Raw genomic sequence first — 17,647 nt, forward strand, 5'->3', positions numbered from 1 at the left:
GACAAAAAGATAAATACTGTGAGCCAACTCTACAGACCTAAGTGGGTGTACTATCTGACTAGTAGTTTGAATTGATAGAAAATAGATTTTTATTTCACTCAAGGAACTGTATTATTCTACAGAAAAAAACCTTGTTTCGTCTAACTATTTTAAATTGTGACCAGCCAAACATGTTTATTTAAAAATTGTACCACTAGACTGCTGCTAGGCCTCTGATGTGCCAACACTATCAGTAATCCATGCTGGGCCTTGCAAGTGTTTTTTTGTGCTTGCTTCCCCAACATATCCATAATGCACACTACATCTTTGCCTCAACGTAAACTTCTGAACTACTTGACTCTGATCTATTCCCAGCCTTAACATAGCAGATTGTCCTCCATGAAAGGTCCCCATTCCCAGCTGTCCAAAGTCCTTGTATCTCTGACTTCTGTGATCACAAGGGGAGATGTGAAGCACCTTGTCTCTCTTAATTTTGCAATCTATGACAACTGTGGTTTCAGATGAAGTTTCTATTGTTAGAATGCTTGTTATGTTCTGATGGTTACTTGAGGAGGTGTTGAATATGTGTCCCTGCCTCCATATGCCCTTCTGCTGTCTTGCCCATCTCCTTGACTCCACTTCAGTAATAAACTTGTCTGTGACTGCAGCATCACTGCATAAGCTCAGGTTTGAAATCTACTAAAGATTAAAGAAGTACCTTGGTGCTTGGGACTCAACGTTGCTTCAGAAATAAAAGTGAGAACAGGTAGGTCTCGATTGTTTTACATTTTAGATTTCTTAATTTGTGAAATGTCTAAGTATCATATGCTTGTTAAACCAATCTACTTTTTTGTTGTATCCTAGTTAAACTAATGTTTGTAATTCTACATCTCCTCAGTTAAGAATTGGTTACAGTTAATGAACAATAGATATCTAAGAGCTTAAAGAAGTAGTCAAAAAGCATAATATGTTTCTAGGCAAAAATCTACGCCTTTCACAGATATTATCTAGGTTGTTTAAGAATGTAATACTTTCTAAACCTTTTGATTAAATGTTAAAAGCAATAATTTACCATGTGGACGGTTTGAAGTGCTACAGAGTCTAATTCTCTTATTTTTATGTGTTTTTCGATTGAAACATCAAAGACCGATACCATGAAGCAGCATGCATCAGAGGACTGGGACATCCTTCATACCAACATCTCACTAACAGGTAATGCCATTAGGTACTGGGGATCATACTTGGAGCATATTTGCATTTGGTAAAAATTCAGTAGAGCTGATTTTTTACAGTTTGTTCAGCTGGAGGACCTCAAGTAGTAAAGCTTTGATATTTAATAAAAATAGATCTTCTAGAATGGCTTAATTTTTTTTATCCTCATGGAGTTAGTGGGTCCATCATTTGGTTCTGCTATTGTTTCATCTTTTTATGTAACAATCGGCATGCCTGGATGTATGTTGATGATATGGTTCAACCACAAAACCTCCCAAATCCCTCTATTTTCCTGAGAGAATGCAAAGGGTCATAGGAACCAAAACCAAGTCATCAATCCCATTGCTTTGTCACTGTTGGTGAGGTATCACTTGGCTTGACATTTAGTTAAATTTGAAAAAAATCTCTCTACCTAAGACAAAGTATTTTGTTAATATTTAAAAATCCAGTGTTATTGCTTTTCTTTATGCACAAAGTTCACATTTTCTTTTTTATGATGTTGTGTAAAAAATGAGTCATCGCTAATGTCTTTATTTTATATGTCCTATGATCTAGATTATGTACTAGTTCATCTGTTTTTAAGGTTTTGTTTGGGGTTTGGATGCTTCTTTTTTTTTTACTTATTCTAAGTATTGTTTGGTCATGTCAAATTCGACATATCAACCTTTTATTCATTTGTGTTGCATAGAATACTATACTATATACTGTACTTTACCAATGAAATGTTCAATAGTTCATAATTATTGCACAATATTGCATAATTTTAAGATAAATAAGATAACATTATGGACAAAATGTTGAAGTGCAGTCTTCCACATTTTTCAGCAACCCTAGCAAAGATGTAGAAGAATTCTTAAAATAAAAAAATATAATGGATTGGAGGAGAATGGTATTGATCATTTTGCTGCTTCCTCATAAGGAGCTTTGGAGACATTTTCTTACAGCCTTTAAAATCCTCTTCATTGTTTTGTTAAGCGGATGGGAATATTGGTAGTGAGATAAATCTCAAATAATTATTTGGTTAAAGCTTAAATTGTTTTAAACTTTTTAATTTCTGTACTGGCTGTGGACATGGGCTACTTTAGAAAACTAGTTATTCTCGTATTGCCATTGTTTGTCCAATGAAGATCAACATTTATTTCAAAGGCATGTTCTCTTGTCTTTTCCATTTTGAGTGGCAAGGAGTAAATTACTTCTGTGTTACTACACAATTATTCCCCACAGAAACAGGAAGTTGTGAACTTCTAATAAAATACTCTATACTAGTCAATTTTAAAAGGTAAAGCACCAGTAAAAACGCTTCACTATTTATTTTATAAAGGTGATATGGGTGTCAATAATCTTGACAGTCCAAAAACCCAGTTTTCGCATGATTTATTTTTCCTCAACTGAATGACAGTCGTCATATTATGGGTTGAATTTTCATTAAATTTTCCATGAAAGATTAGGCTGCTGCAATTTAGTTCTTACAAGGTTGTAAATAAATATGGAGAGTACAGAATTTATAATGTCTTTGATATTGTAGAATATTAGATAATTTATAGGTAGATTCAAATGTCATTAGAAAAGGATATATTCTTGTTGCTTCCTCAGATGATACAGTAGATTACCCACTAACTGCAGTATAATTGATGTATGAATATAATGGTGCCCCGTTACTACCATGTCAGAGTGACTTGAGTTTCTATATTTTGTTAAAACTAAGAAAATAATCAAAAATCATAGTACAATGCAAGTAGTGTGCATTGTACACTACTTGTATAGTTTACAATGCAAGTAGAAAATAGGAATTAGGCTACACTGTAAAACTGTAAAATAATGTATTAAAACCCTATGAATCAATACAATCATAAATAAAATGTGTATAATATATGAATTTAACAATGGCAAAAGATGCCTTCGTCATTTAGTTTTTTGTAATTTGGTACTTGAAAGTGGAGGATCAAGAAACAGTCATGGCCCACTTTTAGATGCAAATTCATTTTATTCTACTGAACAAACTACATGCATAGGGAGACACCAGTAAGATAAGAAGTGCCTCAGAAGTAGGGATTCATTCCATCTCCTTTACTCTTCATCGTGCCCTTTCTGAAAAAAAAGAGAGAGAAATATATTCAAATAGTTACATAGCTATTTTATTTGTGATTCCTTTTTTACCTGTTAAATGTTCGCAACATTGCAACACATGCTTCAGTCTTGGACATGGTTTACTCAAACCTATTGTCTTTATACTTACAAGATTTTGTTGAGAAAAGTTCTTGCTACTATTTTAAGTCTCATTTAAACATCTGTATATAATAGTTTTGCACTGAATCTTTGGGTATTTTAACCTCAAGACATCACTTAAATATTACAAATTCTAACTTGAACTAACCTTTGACCCCACATCGCGGCTCTTGGCACGTAGTTTGTTGACCTGAGACTCTGCAATATCAGCTCTTTCCTCAGCTTCATCAAGCTCATGTTGAATCTTGCGGAACTTGGTGAGATTATTGTTGGCCTGTTCCTCCTGTTTAGCAAAGTGACATATTCTGGTAAGTGTCACGTACTTTTAAGGTAATCATCACAAAAGTGTTTTTTAATCAACTGTAATAGAAGTTATTACAACTTTGCAAATTTATTGATATACTCTTGTTCCGGATGAAATGTAATTGCATCAAGTCTAGGTGCTGTCTTTTGCCTGTTATCTACTTCAGCTATGAAGCATTAATTACAGAATGTGGTGATTTATGTAACTGAAGTACTTACTGCCTCCTCTGCAGCTTTCTTGTAGGATTTGACTTTTAGCTGTAGTTTGTCCACCAGATCTTGCAGACGGGACAGATTCTTACGATCTTCCTCTGTCTGAAATAAATAAGAGAAACTTTTTTGTTTTTTTTTATTAAATGTTAAATAAAATGTTGGAGTGTCTTTAGGTCATACCTCAGTTTGTCAACTTAGAAGTAGAAGCAAGAAGTAAGTGATCAAGTAATCTCATGAGATGCTTTGGTGACTCCTTGTGATTAATTGTGCATGTCTGGAAAACTTTTGGTGGGTTTGAAAGCCGTTTTTGGCATTTTGTTTGACTAACTTCAGTGTGCCAATTCATATTTTGGTGTAGCATAAAGATGGGTACAATCTTAAGATAGTTGTGGACAGGTTTAGTGAAGTTATGTCCATTTGTTTGTTGTCTAACTGTTCTAACATTTCTTAAAAGAGAAAAACAACAACATTTCCCTCACCTGATATGTCAGCTCTTTGATGCGTCGCTCATATTTGCGAATTCCCTTGATGGAGTCACTGGACCTTCTTTGTTCAGCCTCCACTTCACTTTCCAGTTCTTTGATCTATTGCAAAATTTTAAAAAATGGTGTTTATGAGGAAATTATATGAATCCAGGATGTCAAATATTGAACCAGAGAGATGATTTAGTTGTGTTTTATTCATCAAGAAATTTTTGAAATTACACTCACCCTGGCCTCGAGCTTCTGGATCTGCTTCTTGCCTCCCTTCATGGCGATCTGTTCAGCTTCATCCAGACGGTGCTGCAAATCTTTGATGGTCTGCTCCATGTTCTTCTTCATGCGCTCCAGGTGAGCGCTGGTGTCCTGCTCTTTCTTCAGCTCTTCTGCCATCATGGCAGCATCAGTGATGGCCTTCTTGGCCTTCTCTTCAGCATTTCTGCACTCCTGCACAGCCTCCTCCACTTCAGTTTGAAGCTGAGCAATATCACCCTCCAGCTTCTTCTTCTGGTTAATCAGGCTGGTGTTCTGTTCACATGTAAATTGATACCTTTTAGAATCTTCAGTAATATTTATACGACTTGTGAAGAAATTTCTTAAAATTGTCTCACCTGTGAGTGGAGTAGCTGCACCCGCTCACTAACATCCAGCAGCTCTTGCTCAGCAAGTTTGCGGCTTCGTTCAGTTTGCTCTAAAGCGCCCCGCAGTTCCTCTACTTCAGCCTGAAGCAAGTTGTTGCGTCTTTCAACAATGGCAATGTTTTCCTTCATGTCATCATTGGCTCTCAAGGCGTCGTCAAGTTGGAGCTGGGCATCCTGAAATAGTGACATTTATCTTGAGGAAAATTGATGAATAACATTTATGGGTAAGAGCATGGAATGTGAAGATTGAAATCGCTAGAAGTTAATATGACTTTGCCTAACCAAGTAATGTTGCTTTTCAGACCATAATTAGTAGAAATATGTCAGAACTGGTTCGGAGCAATAATATTATTTTCTAGATCTTGGCAAAATACAATGTCATTGGAATCTAATCTTGTAAATTGTTTGATTGCAGTTTTTCTAAACCAAACAATCTGGATTATTGAATTCACAAAAAACTACTACTATAATGCAGACCTTAAGATGTGAATGAACCGACTTGAGTTGTTTCTGGGCCTCAGCCGCCTGCCTGTTGGCTTGGCTAAGCTGGATCTCCATCTCATTGAGGTCTCCCTCCATCTTCTTTTTCAGACGAAGGGCTTCATTCCTGCTGCGAGTTTCAGACTCAAGGGAGCTCTGAAGAGTATCCACCATCCGCTGTTGGTTTCGCTTTACTTGTTCCATCTCTTCCTCTTTCTCAGCCAGCTTTCGCTCAAAGTCCGCTTTTATTTGGTTCAACTCAAGCTGGACTCTGAGAATCTTTCCTTCCTCATGCTCCAGTGAGGCCTATAGAAACAAGATGAGTTGTTTGAAATAATTTTTTTACCAAATACCAAACACTAGAATATTTTAATTCTAGTAAACGTTTTGCTCTGCACTTTACCTCTGCTTCCTCAAGAGCGGTCTGTATCTCAGACTTTTCTTGTTCCAGCTGCTTCCGTATCTTCTCAAGCTCATGAATGTTCTTTCCTCCCTCACCAATTTGCTCAGTGAGATCAGATATTTCCTCTAAAATGTAATTGACACAATATGTTAATTCTACTTTGTAATTAATTTGTCTGATGTTTTATTGATGAACAACCAACCTTGTAAGTTCTTGTTCTCCCTTTTCATCGTCTCCAGATGTTCGAGAGACTCTTCATAAGAGTTTTTAAGTTTGAAGAGTTCGGTGCTCAATGATCTGGCTTCTTTCTGAGAACTCTCCAACTCTGACTGAGACTCTTCGTATTTCTGTTTCCACTCAGACAAGACCTAAAAAAATGATGGAGATGTAAGTATTTTCTCTTTAGGTGTGGTAAGTTCATACAGCTGTCTCTGTATTTTTCAACCTTGTCAAAGTTCCTTTGCTTCTTGTCCAGAGCAGCAGCAGCAGCATTAGACCTCTCCACATCCACCATGAGATCTTCAATCTCATTCTGCAGCCTGTGTTTGGTCTTCTCCAGAGAGGAGCACTTGGCATTCACTGCTTCAACAGCCTCCTCAGCCTCCTGCAGACGCTGAGCCAGCTTCTTCCTGGATTATTGAAGAATCCAGGAATGAGATTGGCTGCTTTCAAAACTTTGTACAGTCACTGAAATTCAAATGTGCTGTACTCACTTGGCTTCCTCCAGTTCCTCGGTTCTCTGGATGGCATCAGTTTCGTACTTGGTTCTCCACTGAGCCACCTCAGAGTTGGCCTTGGACATGCTGCGCTGCAGTTCAGCCTTGGCTTCCTGCTCCTCCTCGTACTGCTCCCTGAGGAGGTCACAGTCATGGCGAGCAGACTGTACCGCATGGGCTAATGCATTCTTGGCCTGAAAAAAAAGCATATAAAAGGATATAGTCGCTGTCAAGAAATCATCTTTATTTTATGGAGTCTCTTGGTTCCCACTTGCCTTGATTTCCTCTTCCAGTTGTCTTTTGAGGTCTTCAATTTGTTGTGTGTACGACTGCTTTCCTCTGGTGAGTTGAGACACTAAGGAATCCTTTTCCTCAAGCTGCCTTATAAGTTCACCTGAGAATGAATTTAAAAATTAGGTTTTCAATTGATAAAGTTTATATATGCTGTTCAAGAGGTTTAAAGTGCATGTTTATACCATTTTCAGTTTGAAGCTTAGCTTTCTGCATGGTGAAGTCATTGATGGTACGCTGTCCCTCTTCTGATTTGGTTTTATATTCATTCAGCTGATCCTCAAGAGACCGACACATTTTCTCCAAATTGTTCTGAAAGAAAGTAAATACAAGTATGATTAATCATCACCATGTGGGACAAGACAAGAGTAATGTTTTCAGCCAACAAGAAAACATTGGGTTACTTAATATATAGCTTACCTTGGCCTTGACAATCTGCTCCATATTGGAGACTACATCATCCAGCTCCAGTCTAAGCTCGCTCTTCTCCTTCTCCAGCTTCTGCTTGACTCTCTGCAGGTTGTCGATCTGTTCTCCCAGGTCAGCAACAGTGTCGGATTGTTTCTTCCTGAGAGTGGCAGTGGTGGCTTCATGGTGCAGCGTGGCCTCTTCGAGGTCTCTGCGGAGTTTCTGGAACTCGGCCTCCCTCTTCTTGTTCATCTCAATCTGGGCGGATGTGGCTCCTCCAGCCTCCTCCAGTCTCTCACTGATCTCCTCTAACTCTCTAGCCAAGTCTGCTCTCTGCTTCTCCACCTTGGCTCGAGCAGCTCGTTCTGCCTCAAGCTCTTCCTCCAGCTCTTCAATGCGGGCCTAGAACAAAAGGATTAAGGTTGCATATGCTTTTAAAAACTCACAGTCCTTCTTGTTAATATTTTGCCTGGTGAGAAGTTTCACCTGCAGCTCCTTCAGTTTCTTCTGGAGCTGAGCACTCATTGCTTGTTCATCCTCTATTTTTCCATTGAGTTGGCTTATTTCAAAATCTTTCCTATGGATGATAAAAGGTACAATGTATAAAATGATGCCTACTTAGAAAGTAGCTAGTGTTTTTCATATGGGCTTCTTACTTTTTCAGCCTCTCTTCAAGTTGCTGCTTGTCATTTTCTAAGTCCATGATACTTTCTTGAGCCAACTTTAAGTCTCCCTCAAGCTTTCGCTTGGCTCTCTCAAGGTCCATTCGTATTTTCTTCTCTTGTTCTAAGGATCCTTCAAGCTGCAGAGAGACAGACAAATAATCATTTGTAGTCAAATAAACATAATACAGGATTCAGTTGTAATGTTTTAGATCTTACATCGTCCACTTGCTGTTCCAGCTTCGTCTTGGCCTTGGTCAGAGTGTTGACTTTGTCTTCCTCACTCTGCAGGTCATCCAGGGTTTGTTGATGAGCTTCCTGTAAAGCTTTTTTCTCCTTTGTGAGCTTGGCGATGATTTCGTCCAAAGCAGCCATCTCCTCTGTCAGGTTCTTGACCTAGAGGCCAAAAGGTTTTCAGTGTGTACCAATGGTATTTGACATGTGTTTTGGTGTAATGGTTGGTCATTGTGGTACCTTGTTCTCTGTAGCGTGTTTCTCTTTCTCCACTTTTGCCAGAGTTAGCTCTAAGTCGTCAATGTCCTTCTTTAACTCAGAGCATTCATCCTCCAGCTTCCTCTTCTTTGCAGTCAGTTCAGCATTCATCTCCTCCTCATCCTCCAGTCTTTCTGTCAACTCCTTGATTTTTGCTTCCAGTTGAATCTTACTCTTGATCAGACCCTCACACCGTTCTTCAGCATCAGACAGATTATCTTGCTCCTTTTGTCAAAAGAAATTAATATGTTTTACAGAATGGTTATCATAAATTATGTTCAGACATTAAAATCACAGTTTCAACATACAGTTTGGACTTGGAGCTGCAGGTCGTTCTTCTCTTGGAGAAGAGAGACCATTTTCTCCTCTAGTTCCTTCCTACGGGCTTCTGATTTTGCATAAGCCTCCTTGAGTTTGGTAAACTCCTCCTTCATGTTGGCCATTTCCTTCTCAGTCTCAGCTGATTTCAACAGAGGTTTGATCTTGAAGTACAACTTCATCCAGGGCCAATTCTTGACCCCCATGAAGGCACGGATGTTCCACTGAATCACAAGTAGTGCATCCCTGTGTGCATTGGAAATTGTACTTTTTAAGTTAACTTGATGACAGAATTGTGTCTGTAGCAATGTTTCCTTTATTATTATTATTATTATTATTATTGTTATTATTATTGTTATTATTATTATTGGGGTAATTAACCTTCGTTCAACAATCTTTTGGAATTCAACTCGAGCCAGAAGACCTCGTGAACGAGCTTGGATGCCAGTGATAATTAATGCCAGCCGATCATCTCTCATCTCCTCTAGTTGACCCAGAAGTCCAGCCTTGAAAAACACCTTTTAATAGATACAACAAGGGTTTAATCACTGATCTAAGCAGTGCATAGACTTCATTTTCTGTTAATATTTGACCTACTTTGGTGTGCCCAAGTTTGTACTGGTTGTGGTCTATATCCAAAGACCCCAACAATTTCTCAGCAGCTTTTTTGTTGTCAATAAATTGACCCTCAGGAATTGCGTTGGGGTTTAAAATGCGATATCTTCAACAAAACAACAATGTGTCAGCATCAAATCTTTTGAATTAGATTTTTAATTTCTCTTCATCAAAAACAACAAACCTCTGCTTGAAGTCTCCATAGAGGATCCTGTTAGGGAAGCCTTTCCTACAGATCCTGATGCCTTCCAGAACACCATTGCAGCGCAGCTGGTGCATCACCAGAGGATTCTCCATGGCCCCAGGAGTCTTGCTCTCGTTGGGGATGATGCAGCGTACAAAGTGTGGGTGGGTAGACCTTAGATTGGTCATCAACTTATTCAGGTTCTCCTGAATATTCCATAGACAACAAAGTTGAATACTCATTTTTCATATTTAAATGCAAGAATGAAAAGGAAATCCACTTGTTTCATGAAACAATGGAATAGAATCAAAGATAACAGGAAATGTAACAGCCAAATAATACATAAGAAGGTAGAAACATATACAAACGGTTAAATAATAGAAGTAAAACTTATATAACAAGCAAATGTGCTAAAAATATTGCAAGTAAAGTATCTTAAGAGATTACTCCCACAAGAAGACTTGTTGTTAGGGATTTGTCTGGGATATAATGTTGAAACCACATGTGCCTTTAATTCTCATTTCTAAAATTGAGGGAGAAAAGATTAGAATTTATATGTTTGTGTGGGTTGCATTTCTTTTATCAGTTTAAGCTGATAAACTGATAAATAAGCAGTGTACCTTTGAACTTGAAAATGGGTAAACAGCATTTACTGGTGTTAAAATCATTACCAGAATGTTAGCATCAAGATAGAAATGTGTACATGATAATTTACACATGCCTATAAAATAACATTTATTTGTGGAAATGTATGACAGCTATATTTCTTAACTGAAAATAACTGGACTACAAAACAGAGTATACATGATGTTTATCAAATTTTGGTTGATGGTTGGAGAGAATATCTGATTAATACTATTAAAAGTGAATACAATTTAAAACGAGCCAGGGATAATCCTTCTGGATACATTTATAAAGTTTTTGTGAGTACACTGCAATATAAATTTAAAAAGTCTTACCCTGTGCAGAGCAGAAACAGTTTGGAAAGATGAACCTTTCTTTTTGCTTCCTCCTTTGCCCTTCCCTCCAGATTCTTGAGCTACATACAAATAATCAATTTTGTCATTAGAATAGCAATGTAAGGAGTTAGTGATGTTGTGGTAGCAATAAATGCTTTATATTGTGTCTGTTGAATGTTAATGTCCGCATACCTGAATCAGCTCCAGAATACCCAGCAAAAAGTATGGCCAAAAGCTTAACCGTTGACTTCTGGAAAAGACCAACAACTGTTTCATTCAGAGGATCCTTGTTCTTCACCAGCCAGTTGTTGATATTATAATCAACAGTTCCAGCATAGTGAACCAGGGAGAAATGAGCCTCTGGTTTGCCTTTGACAACTCTAGGCTTCTGGAAGTTGTTTGATTTTCCCAGATGATTGTCATAAAGCTTAGCTTTAAATGTAGTATCAGAGGCTTTGGGAAACATGCACTCCTCCTCGAGGATGGACATGATACCCATGGGCTAAGTAGAACAGAAATACCAAAGTCAAAATTTCACCAGAACAAACATGAGAATTTATGATGAATCTCACTAAAAATAAACAATACAAATCACCTTTTCTATCAGGTCAATACAGGCCTGCAGATCCATACCAAAGTCAATGAACTCCCACTCAATACCCTCTTTCTTGTACTCTTCCTGCTCCAGCACAAACATGTGATGGTTGAAAAATTGTTGAAGTTTTTCATTGGTGAAGTTGATGCACAGCTGCTCAAAAGTGTTGAACTAAAAAAGAAAACATATCTTTGTTGTTTCATTTAGATTACTTTCATAGATCTGTTTACTACTTGCAAATAAGATAACTTACGTCAAAGATCTCAAACCCAGCAATATCCAGCACTCCAATGAAGTACTGGCGAGGCTGCTTGGTGTCAAGAGACTGATTAATTCTCACCACCATCCACAGGAACATCTTCTCATAAACAGACTTAGAAAGTGCACCAACAGCATAGTACACCTTAACAAGGAAATGATGACGAACACTGTTAAAACCTAACGATATAGTGCATATAAACCTAAATACACTCAAAGTTCTTTGTACTTACCTGGGCAACATTTTGTCCCTTGGTGACCCACTCATTCCCCACTTTGACCCTTGGGTGACAGAGACCTTTGATGAGGTCAGCAGAGTTCAGGCCCATCAGATATGCAACTTTGTCAGCATCTAGTGAAGTATAAAGAACATGATTATGTGTATAGAAATACACAGATCCATTGAGTAATAGTATATTGCTTTTAAATGGAAATTTTATTAAACTACATTTGATTTCACCAGATCAAAAGGACTGTTGAACAAAGAGACTGGAACTTATGAATTTATTTTTGTAGTGACTTGACTGAAGAAGTTAAGATTGTATAATTATAGTTCCCTCTTGTGGTGTTAATATTTATTTGTTTTGAGCATTTTAAATCTAGTTATCCATAATGCAAATATACTATGATAGTTACCTTCAGTTCCATCTGCTTCTGCCTGCTCTTCTCTCTGCTTTTGCTTAAACTTCATGTTTCCAAAGTGCATGATGGCACCAGTCATTTTATAAATGCTGTTCTTCTCTTCTTGAGTGAAGCCCAGCACATCAAAGGCATCCTAATCACACGTAACATTTTGATATCCAGTTAGTTTTCATCAATTGTTTTTTCTGTATGCTGTTTCTGCTAATATTTTAAAAAGTCAGCTCACATCAGTAGCCATCAGCTCCTCAGAGTCATTGATGGAAGCTACTGTCGTCTCTCCTTGGGAGATGAATGCGTAATCATAGGGGTTGTTGGTGATGAGTAGCATCTCTAGAAATTTAGGAAATACATTAATAGTAAAATGTTTTTTTAGGTAAGACTGTTTAAAAATGCAAATACAGAAATCAGTTTGAGCAAAGTTCACACAATTACCCAGAAGTTCAGGCTTTACTTGAGACAGGATCTGGTAGAAAATGTGGTAATCCCTCTCAGCTTTGAGCTGGTAGGTGACACGTGACTTTTCCAGAAGATCTGTTAGGAAAACAACCTATTATTCTCAGCAGAAATGGGCCATCACTGATGTAGTCACGGTATGTAGTATGTATGTAGTATGTAGTCACGGTACGTACAGGTTTCAATGTCAGCAGAGGCAAGCTTCCCTCTATTGTCGAAGTGGATTCTGATGAATTTACCCTAAAAGAAAAAGAGTTATTGAATTTCTTGACTTTATCGCAGAAATTACTAATTCAAGATCCACAGTCACTTACAAATCTGGAGGAGTTGTCATTCCTGATGGTCTTGGCATTGCCAAAAGCCTCCAGAGCAGGGTTAGCCTGAATGATCTGATCCTCCAGGGTGCCCTGATGAAATCGAACAAAACCACAATATCCACTTTATATAAACGGAGTAAAAGCTTTATATTTTTTTCTGGGATTTAAAACAAGAAATTTAAAACAAACCTTTTTTTCACTTGCAGCATCTTTTTTACCAGTAGGCACAGCAGCAATGCTGGCAAAGTACTGAATGACACGCTTGGTGTTTACAGTCTTTCCAGCTCCAGATTCTCCGCTGTGTAAAAGATACAAGAAAGGTTTCCTGTCAAGATCTACAACTTAGTACCACTGAAGAAATATAAGGTTGCAGTCTGACTCACGTAATGAGGATTGACTGGTTTTCTCGATCTGTCAACAAGAAATTTTAGCAATAAAGTCAAAATTGTCATAAGGGATGTGTGAACAAAATAAGGGGTTTCTGTACCTGCCAGCATGTACTGGTAGGCATTGTCAGAGATGGAGAAGATGTGAGGAGGAGCTTCACTCCTCTTCTTTCCCCTGTAGGCAACGACCACCTCTTGGTTGTAGACTGGCAGCCACTTGTAGGGGTTGACAGTCACACAGAACAGCCCAGAGTAGGTCTGCAGGTAACAATAACATAAGATAATGAAATAATTGTCTTATTGAACATATCTAATAGACTGCATTTCCCTGCAATGTTAGTTTGTACATTGAAGTTTAGCTTTCTTACATAGATCATCCATGCTGCGTAACGCTCTTTGAGGTTAAACAGCACAGCTGGCTCATGGAGGAAGGTGAACATCGCCATATCTTCAATTTTATCAAACTTTGGCGGGTTCTGAGGATGTACATCGCACTCCTTCACTGTGACAGTCTGTAAAAGAAAACAACAAAAACTTTGTTTTACATCTAAACTGAATAATCAGCATCATAATATCTTTATTCCAGACATGTAAGTCCATAGTAAAAAGATAAAACAAACAAGATAAAAAACGTTAAAAGTAAAAATCAAACACCTCTATGGATTATTGATTTTACACATTTTAGTACTGAATATAAATTCTCTTGCCTTTCCAAATTCTGTATCAGCAGTGACTTTGTCACCATCACGACTTTGGACGGTTGCTTTTACGTACTCAACCTCTGGGTCAGGTACGAAGCACTCTCTCTTCATGTCAAAGGGGCGAGTCTGGGCCTCCAGACGCTCCTTATCCGATTTCCTTAGAAAAGAAGCAGCAGCCCCAAATTCTGCCATGGCGGCATCACCCATGTTTCAACCTTTAGGAAAAAAACAAACATCATCTACTATTTAAAATGCTTTTTAATGCATATTACGATTACCCATTTGAGAATCACGAAAAGAAATCAACAAAAATACTTTAACCCCAGAAATATTTAAATCTATTTTGAAAATAGTTAATAAAAAATACAGATCAGTGGCAAACTTTGTTTTACCAACATTTTTAGTAATTACCTTAACTTTTAAAAAACCATCATTTTTCCCTTTAATTGTAAATATAACAATATGTGGGCATTCAAAGAATATCTCCATATAAGTATAGCCTTATATTGATTTTACTCTTAGTGTTAGATTACTGTCACTAAAATTAATTGATTTTACCTGAGCTTTACTTCAGTCCCCCTGGATATGTGAAATCTTGCTGCTCCACAAATAAAAGACAGAACAAAAAAGATCACAATTCTGCAAAAGTGGAAACGGTAAGTTTGTAAAACAATAAGAGATTAGTTCTGCTTACAGACATTAATCACAGACATGGTTTAAAATTATTTTTAAGCCTAGCCTACTGTGCCCCTGGCCAGCCACAACAAAGCAGATTATTACTTGAGTGAATGTTCTTACCTCTTATTGTCAACCCTGTCAAGAGAATGATGGAACCAGTGACTCCCTTTGGGCTTTCTCTCCATTAATAAAGGTTGGAAGTCAACCAAATATGGGTATGAATATCAGAGAAATGGCATCCAGTTTGCTCGTCACAAAAGCATTCTCCAAACTGGGTTGAACCCAGTGCTGCTATTTGTTGCTCTCACCTTGAACAAAAGACTTGTATGCCAGAGTGGACATGACAAAGAAAGAAAGAGAGAGGCAGGAGGTGGGGAAGCAAACTCTGACTGCTGAAGCATTTTGTCTCTCCTAGTGACTTGTATGTGTTATTGTTAGGTATTTTTAAATAATAATGAATGGTAAAGTAGTTTATTAATTTAAATGTATGTCTTGTTTAGGTTTTTCTGAATTTTTGTGCCTGGAAGGATATTCATTTGTTACTTGAACACCAATCTCTGACTAAAGGCCAGGAAGATGCATGGACATTGGGATATTATCTTTCTATCTGCAAGTTGAGAGAGATTAAACAAAGTAGAGCAACACAACTTGTGAAGCTTCACACTTTTTTGGATCTTAGATTGAATAATAGTCTCTTCAGTGATTGGTTATAAAATAGAAATGGAGAACAAAGAGCTGCAGCTGTCGTCTGCAAAGACACAAGACAAGGACAAGGTCACAGTTGTGAGGTCTCTTTATTATCACTCAACACTACTCGTAGTTAAGTCTACAATAGACATCCTCAGAGACAATACTGTCCCATTCAAGTTCATATTACATAAAGGGATACTGAACATGGTGATGCAATGTGTATCTCGTGAGTGGAGTGAGTCTCACTTTCTTCAAATGAAGGACAAATGGTGTTTATTTCCAAATTGCTATTCCTGCTGTGGTTACCCTAGATTGGTGGAGCATAGTGATGCTGAGTTCCTATAAATACTTGGGTGTCTTAATTGATGACTCCTTTACTTTTTAAAACTGAACAAGCTGAGACAGAAACTGGGTTTTTATTATCACAATATGTAGTACTTTTCTTTCATTATAAAAAAACAAGCAATTTGTTTCTCCCATTTTTTGTTGGACTATGGTGACCTTTTGTATATGTGTGCATCTGCCCAGTGTCTTCACAAGAACAATGCAGTTTAACATTCTTACCGTTTAGAGGAAACTGCAACACCTTGACCGATCATTGTGAGTTATATTCTCGGGTGGGAAGGCCTTCCTTGAGTACCTGCAGGCTCCAAAATTGCTACGCTTTAAGTACAAGGCAATTATTGTGTTCTTCCAATGTATCTGTGTTAAGTGACACACAGATATACACAAAAGAGCATCAAGCAATACCCTTTATGTTTCAATGGTTGGTACTTGCTCTCTTTTCCGAATGTTTGCACCAAACTCATAAAAAAGGCATTTGCTTACAAACCTCCCAAAACATAAAACCAGCTGTAAAATGTCTTACATCTTGACAGCTTGATTTCTCCGATCAAGTCAGAAAACAATAGATTTCTCAAAAGTAGCTATTGTTTTCTGACAAATGTTATCAGCATTATAATCTCTTGTGAAACATTACAAACAAAATCAGCAGTCAAGGTACTTTATAATTGAAAAATGTTTTATTATCCTGATTTTTATTTCTGCTTTTTTTTTTATGCATTTGCTTATTTAAATAGGAAATTATTTATTTGTGACCTATAGTCCAGGCGCATACACAGAGAGGGCATTCAGAGACTGCCCTTGTGCTGCTCCTGTTGACATGGCATTGTTTTCTTCTTTTTATTCTTGAGCACAAAGATAACTTGTGAAATTCCTGCTGGCTGCCTTTGAGGGCTTGGTGGTTCAGAGGAGAGCTTGGGGACAGCTTGTGACGCAGGTTGTCAGGACAGTTTTTGTTTGTTTGTTTTTTTTATTGATCGGCAGCAACAATTGATTATAAGTAGCTAAAGGTATAAAACAGTATAATTTGCACGATATGTAATTTAATTTGGGATGATTTATCTTTACAAATTAGATTGTAAATTAATCCACATTTAGCCCAGTGTTAGAATTGTTTGCAAGTTTAAGTGTGAAAATTAATCAAGAAAGACAAGAAGAACAAAACTCAGATATGAACTTGCATTTATTTATGGCAAACAAAACCCTTGGTGTTCAGAATTTCTTGGTTAGACAGGATTTAGCCAAAACTGTGATGAAATCTTTGTGAAAACCTCTATCACAGTGGACATCACATCTTACTCCATCAGGCCATGTCCTGACTTGCCTTTGCACTTGGATTAACATCTCTGTTACTTGTCCCTCAGTCTATTCCAGGCTCTTGGAGAGAACACTTGTCCCTTCACTGAAGGTCTCATTCTCAGCTGTCCACAGCCTTTCTGTCTCTGACTTTTACTATCACATGAGCATCCCAAAGGAAGGTGTGAGACACCTTGCACCACTTAAGTTGAGGAATCTGAGCCAGCAAAGCTATTAGTAGTATTTGCTATTTGCTGTTGTGAAAGGTCACTTCTAAGGGGAGTTGATTGTTCTCGTCCTTGTCTTTGCCTCACTCATTTAGACTATGGGCTTCTGAGTGGACTCAACCTGAATTCTGAATGTGTTCAGATGAGGAAAGAACCAACATATCATGAAATTATGGAAAGGTATTTATTTTTTATTTGTCTGATTACTAGTCTATATGATTCATGCTAAATGTCACTTGAATATACTTTGCAGTCATTAAATCACCTATGTTTTATTTTAATTTATGATTTTTTTGTATGTATTGAGAAAGATCTTACAGGTGGGCAAATTCGTTACCTGATGATTTGCCTTCACCAAGTAAGCTCCTGTACTGTGACACAACTGGGCCTTTTCTGGCACTGAAGATGCGTGCTCCTCTGAGAAAAAAAAGTTTAATTAAGTAATACTAAGGTTAGTAGTTTTAACTTTTTTTTTACATGA

At 37.5% G+C, this 17,647-nt stretch overlaps 1 protein-coding gene and 1 long non-coding RNA gene across 6 annotated transcripts in view; one reads left to right on the forward strand and one right to left on the reverse strand.

The window, feature by feature from the left end:
* Positions 1 to 566: 566 nt before the first annotated feature.
* LOC116721862 (uncharacterized) overlaps positions 567 to 17,647 on the forward strand; it is a 36,217-nt gene continuing 19,136 nt past the window's right edge. The window contains exons 1-4 of one of the 4 annotated variants that reach the window (XR_004339687.1): positions 567 to 745; positions 1,125 to 1,191; positions 17,262 to 17,346; positions 17,474 to 17,617. This is a non-coding gene — a long non-coding RNA (uncharacterized LOC116721862). The remainder of the gene's footprint in view (positions 746 to 1,124; positions 1,192 to 17,261; positions 17,347 to 17,473; positions 17,618 to 17,647) is intronic. The other 3 variants (XR_004339689.1, XR_004339688.1, XR_004339686.1) reach the window with 3 other exon arrangements.
* LOC116721860 (myosin-7-like) lies at positions 3,154 to 14,826 on the reverse strand. Of its 2 annotated transcripts, XM_032565878.1 has the most exons (39): positions 14,732 to 14,826; positions 14,492 to 14,531; positions 13,940 to 14,148; positions 13,601 to 13,744; positions 13,334 to 13,490; positions 13,230 to 13,257; positions 13,036 to 13,144; positions 12,844 to 12,936; positions 12,706 to 12,769; positions 12,509 to 12,607; positions 12,303 to 12,406; positions 12,071 to 12,209; positions 11,668 to 11,786; positions 11,430 to 11,579; positions 11,177 to 11,347; positions 10,774 to 11,083; positions 10,582 to 10,661; positions 9,623 to 9,828; positions 9,421 to 9,544; positions 9,205 to 9,341; positions 8,814 to 9,069; positions 8,488 to 8,730; positions 8,233 to 8,409; positions 8,008 to 8,153; positions 7,838 to 7,928; positions 7,364 to 7,753; positions 7,129 to 7,255; positions 6,928 to 7,046; positions 6,650 to 6,846; positions 6,382 to 6,565; positions 6,139 to 6,304; positions 5,937 to 6,061; positions 5,531 to 5,839; positions 5,024 to 5,227; positions 4,644 to 4,940; positions 4,413 to 4,517; positions 3,940 to 4,035; positions 3,566 to 3,700; positions 3,154 to 3,279 (listed from the first exon to the last, which is right to left on the reverse strand). In XM_032565878.1, exons 3-39 carry the CDS (start codon positions 14,138 to 14,140, stop codon positions 3,259 to 3,261), a joined length of 5,823 nt encoding a protein of 1,940 aa, XP_032421769.1. In that variant the 5' UTR covers positions 14,141 to 14,148; positions 14,492 to 14,531; positions 14,732 to 14,826; the 3' UTR covers positions 3,154 to 3,258. The 2 variants fall into 2 exon arrangements, with proteins under 2 accessions (XP_032421769.1, XP_032421770.1); XM_032565879.1 differs by lacking the exons at positions 13,334 to 13,490; positions 13,601 to 13,744; positions 13,940 to 14,148; positions 14,492 to 14,531; positions 14,732 to 14,826 and having other exon boundaries at positions 12,844 to 12,938; positions 13,037 to 13,144.

The sequence above is a fragment of the Xiphophorus hellerii genome, chromosome 6 (assembly GCF_003331165.1).
Source record: "Xiphophorus hellerii strain 12219 chromosome 6, Xiphophorus_hellerii-4.1, whole genome shotgun sequence".
NCBI classification, from domain to species: domain Eukaryota; kingdom Metazoa; phylum Chordata; class Actinopteri; order Cyprinodontiformes; family Poeciliidae; genus Xiphophorus; species Xiphophorus hellerii.

Excerpts from the sequence above, each read along its gene's own strand:
- LOC116721860 (XM_032565878.1), bottom strand. The coding sequence starts at position 14,140 with ATGGGTGATGCCGCCATGGCAGAATTTGGGGCTGCTGCTTCTTTTCTA. Across the intron at positions 13,145-13,229 it reads AACCAGTCAATCCTCATTAC|CGGAGAATCTGGAGCTGGAA; the intron begins GTGAGTCAGACT and ends TCTTTTACACAG. Across the intron at positions 11,787-12,070 it reads AGAAGCAGATGGAACTGAAG|ATGCTGACAAAGTTGCATAT; the intron begins GTAACTATCATA and ends ATACTTCACTAG.